Source organism: Teleopsis dalmanni, chromosome 2 (assembly GCF_002237135.1).
Source record: "Teleopsis dalmanni isolate 2A chromosome 2, ASM223713v2, whole genome shotgun sequence".
NCBI lineage: Eukaryota > Metazoa > Arthropoda > Insecta > Diptera > Diopsidae > Teleopsis > Teleopsis dalmanni.
Window position 1 is genome coordinate 121803905 of NC_051847.1, and position 4074 is coordinate 121807978.

Consider the following 4074-nt stretch of genomic DNA (forward strand, 5'->3'; position numbering starts at 1 on the left):
TTGATTCTTGATTCTTTTACTTGAGTTAGTGTTATTACTTACTTTTACTCTATAATGACTGGGGGGCTTATCTCTACCCCACACTAGGCTTTAACTAGGCTAAGAAGTCATATCATTTATTTGTCTTTTAGTTGATGACGGACCTTAAATCAGCATATCTTCCTGAGAGTCCAGACTGAGAAGTGGACTTGCTGGAAAATTGACAATAATTACTATGACAACGAAAGCATTGATAGCATTATCAGTTACAAAAAGTATTTAGTTTGAAGAAATACTAACTAACTGACAAAGTATAAAAGGTCAAGAGCAAAACCAATATAATGCAATCGGAAAAGGAATACTTCAATATAGTAATAATATAAGAATAATGAAGACAAATACTCTTAAATATTATATTAAATATTATTTTTATTGTGTCAACTTTAAACTTTCGTTTAAAAAGATTTAATAAAAATATAATAAGAAGCAGAAAATCACATCCTGAATTTCTGATATATTCTATATCATTCAGAACATCCTGCATATATGTTATATATTAACTTGAGATGAATTGATATAATCATCAGTGGTATTGCAAAAATAACTGGAGACAGGGGTACCATAGCTTTTTGGTACCCCCAAAAAACATAAAAATAAAAAACATAAAATATACTTGTGTTTGGCCCCATTTGATGCTTTGCCCTTCTTGCTACGTAAAAACCATGTCTGTGTATATTTCGACTTTAATTTTATGAATATTTACCTTTTCCCCTCTCTCCTTATCTACCATACGCTGTGTTGCTGAGCATTCACATTTGTTGCCAGCTAATACTTTCACAACATCCGGCGAGGCATTCTAGAAAATGAAATGATAACGTCTTACAATCTCATATATAATTAATTAACATACCTCTTGTATATTTCGTAACCAATAAGATAAATTATTATAACTTTCCAAGTTCGTCACATCATACATCAATAAAATGCCCATAGCACCACGATAATAGGCCGTTGTCAGTGTACGAAAGCGTTCCTGTCCAGCAGTGTCCCAGATTTGTAATTTTATTGGCACACCATCTAAATTTATTAATTTCTGTTTAAAATCAATGCCTATAAAATAAAAGAAGAAATATATAAAACGTTATCTCATTAAACTATTTTGAGATTATAGAGTTAATAATACTTTAAAAATTTAACGACATTGTAATGTAAACACATAACTGTGTTAATATTAACTTTTGTTTGCTGATATAATTAACTTTGACGTTACCAGCACAAATCATTTTACAGATGCTTAATAAGCAGTACAAGGAATAACAGTGTGCTTTGCAAAATCGTGTGAGTGTATGTGTCCATGGAAATGGAATTAGAATAGGTGCTTTATAGCAAAATTTTCGGTTTTTTTGCATACGTTGTTAAATTTTACGAGTAGATTTTAGTGCAAAGAATTTTTAATCAGCTATATTTTTGAAATTTTTTGTGCTATTTCAAAGGTTACAACGACTAGATGAATTTGTAACCATTTATATTCCAGTTAACAATTATTAATGCGTTAGTAACATAATGAAAAAATCACACATTTACGAAAAGAAATAAATTCAAAAAAAGAAATCAATTAAAAATAACAAGTCTTTCCCTATGTCTTACTGTAGGTTTACATTAACGCCATTAACTCGGCATTTGTGGAGTAATTAGTGTCATATATCACATAAAATCCACAAAAATCCATAACAACCTGTACTAATAAGGTTCAATATTTAGAAGAATGAATACAGTATAATATCTAAAAATTATCTTAAATCAAATATTATTGATGCAACTGTAGAGATTTGGTTCTTAAAGCAGTCAATTAATAGCACGTGATGAAAATGCATGATATACAGAGTGTCACATCAGTTTGTCAATTCCGTCTTTTTACTATTACTTTTCTACCTAATTTTTGAAGAAAATTTATACATAAATACGGCTTTAACTGAGTGACGAGGCACAGATAGTCTTCTTTCCATTTGGGCGGAAGAGATTGCAGACCAAATGGGGAAGTCGTAAGTGAGTAGGGGCCGAATAAATTGCTTATAGCAGAGCAGCTTAACTTTGCAGCTAAGCTGGTTTTATCTACGAATGGCAAATTAACGTGGGGGATAAAATTATGTTGTGGGGAAAAAACAATGCCAAGATATTTCAGTTTGGGAACTAGCTGGATGCGAGTGTTGTTGAATCTGAGCTCGATGTCAGAGATATCAAAACCTCTGGTGCGATCACACTGCTGGCTTAGAAGGGCTATAGCAGAGATCTTGGTGGGTTTAATTTTCCACCTGGTGTAGTAGTCAAGGAGGGATCTAAGGTGGGCATTAAGCTCATCGGCAATGCGGCGGGGGTTAGACGACCGCATGAAAACTAGACAGTCGTCGACGAAGCAGAAGTCTTGGCAGAAGTCTCGGTTCTCATGACCGAATTTAAACCGATATTTGGTTTTTTTACTCACTCTTAGTTTTTTAATATGCATTGAAAGTAACAACAATTTTGATTATGACGTGCCCGTGACACTCTGCATAACATGAACATAAAGATTTTTTTTTGGCTGGGTTTAAATTGGTATGTTTAAAAGTAGTTAGTTTAGAGAATGTGTTTAAAAGTAGTTTTAGAAACCTTACTATAAGCAAAGCAGCTGTAGAACAAAACTGATCTCACAAATCACAATACTTAAATGATAAAGCTAATTAAAATGTGAACTTATTACCGCTTGGGAATTAGTATTAAATACTTCAGTCACAGTAGTTGTAACAAACTGAAGACGTAGTATATTGCTAAAATAACAGTAAATCTTTCATCCATCTTCCAGTTTTAATATACATATGTATTTAAAACATATATTGTATAATATTATATCAAAATTTGTCAACAAAAGCATTACATTTCGGGAAATATGAATGCTCTTATAGATTTCCGAGAACTAATACTGGCAACGAAAGAATCTATGTTGCAAAACGTATCCAACTCTCAGTTCCTATCCGCTCTCAGTTCCTAATATGTAGAATTTATTAGATTGCACAAAATACCTATGAGAATGTTGAATATCTGGGCCTATGACATTCATACTCGTATAATATGTATGAGGTGTTAGTGAAAACTTTGTCGGCTTTTATATTCTTAAAATAGTTTTTCAGTTTCGAATATAATTGTTGGACAGATGAAACAGACCGTAAATATTATTAGTAAAGTTACATGAAACAAATTTTTTTTATTAAATAAGAGAAATTTGAAAATAAAGTTAAGGAGGAAACTTGAATAGGTGAAACCACCCGAAACAAACGGAATGACTTTATGTATACATATATCTATATATAATTAATGCATTATAATAATAATACAGAAAAGTAAACAAAAGAAGAACTGATGTAGCCTTTCATTTGAAAGCCTCCCCCTTATAGAACATTTCTGGTACTAAAATTAATTGCCACCGATACACAATATCAATAGTGTTCTACTTTATATACTAAGCAATTTTATAATTAATTAAATGAATACTAATAAAACAAGTAAAATAATTAAATAATTAAGGAATAGATCATATAAGAAAACGTTAATCCTTCATCATCCTTTGTTTACTAATGAATCCCTAATAAAAACTTAATTGGGCAATTAAAATTGATTTTACTGAGTTCAATTTATGCATAAAAACATATGCACAAATATATGTTTCTATATATGAAGGTATATATAAACTCTTACCAATAGTGGAAATATATGTTTCGTAATATTTTTCATCACAGTACCGATGTACAATGCAGGTTTTGCCCACATTGGAGTCACCTAACACTAAAACTTTGTAGGTTGCCACAAAATCTAAAGCCATTTTTTTATTTTTAACCTACAATATTTAACTAATTGTTTTTGTTTTTGATTGTTGTTGTATTTTTTGTTTGCTTAATTTTTATAATTAGTATTAAATTGAGGTAATAAATAAATTAATTTACTTATTTTATTGTTATTTAAAAAGTTATATTGTTTATATCGTTTATTAAATTCAAATAATTTATTTTTTTGCAATATGAAAATAGCTTCCACTTTAATATTTAAATTTCAGTTTATTTTAAT

General features: G+C 30.1%; 1 protein-coding gene across 1 annotated transcript; it reads right to left on the reverse strand.

The window, feature by feature from the left end:
* Positions 1-688: 688 nt before the first annotated feature.
* On the reverse strand, positions 689-3851 carry LOC119675609 (ras-related protein Rab-10-like). The gene is made up of 3 exons (XM_038086814.1): positions 3709-3851; positions 890-1089; positions 689-835 (listed from the first exon to the last, which is right to left on the reverse strand). The coding sequence occupies exons 1-3, from the start codon at positions 3830-3832 to the stop codon at positions 689-691; spliced, it is 471 nt and encodes a 156-aa protein (XP_037942742.1). The 5' UTR covers positions 3833-3851.
* Positions 3852-4074: the final 223 nt, after the last annotated feature.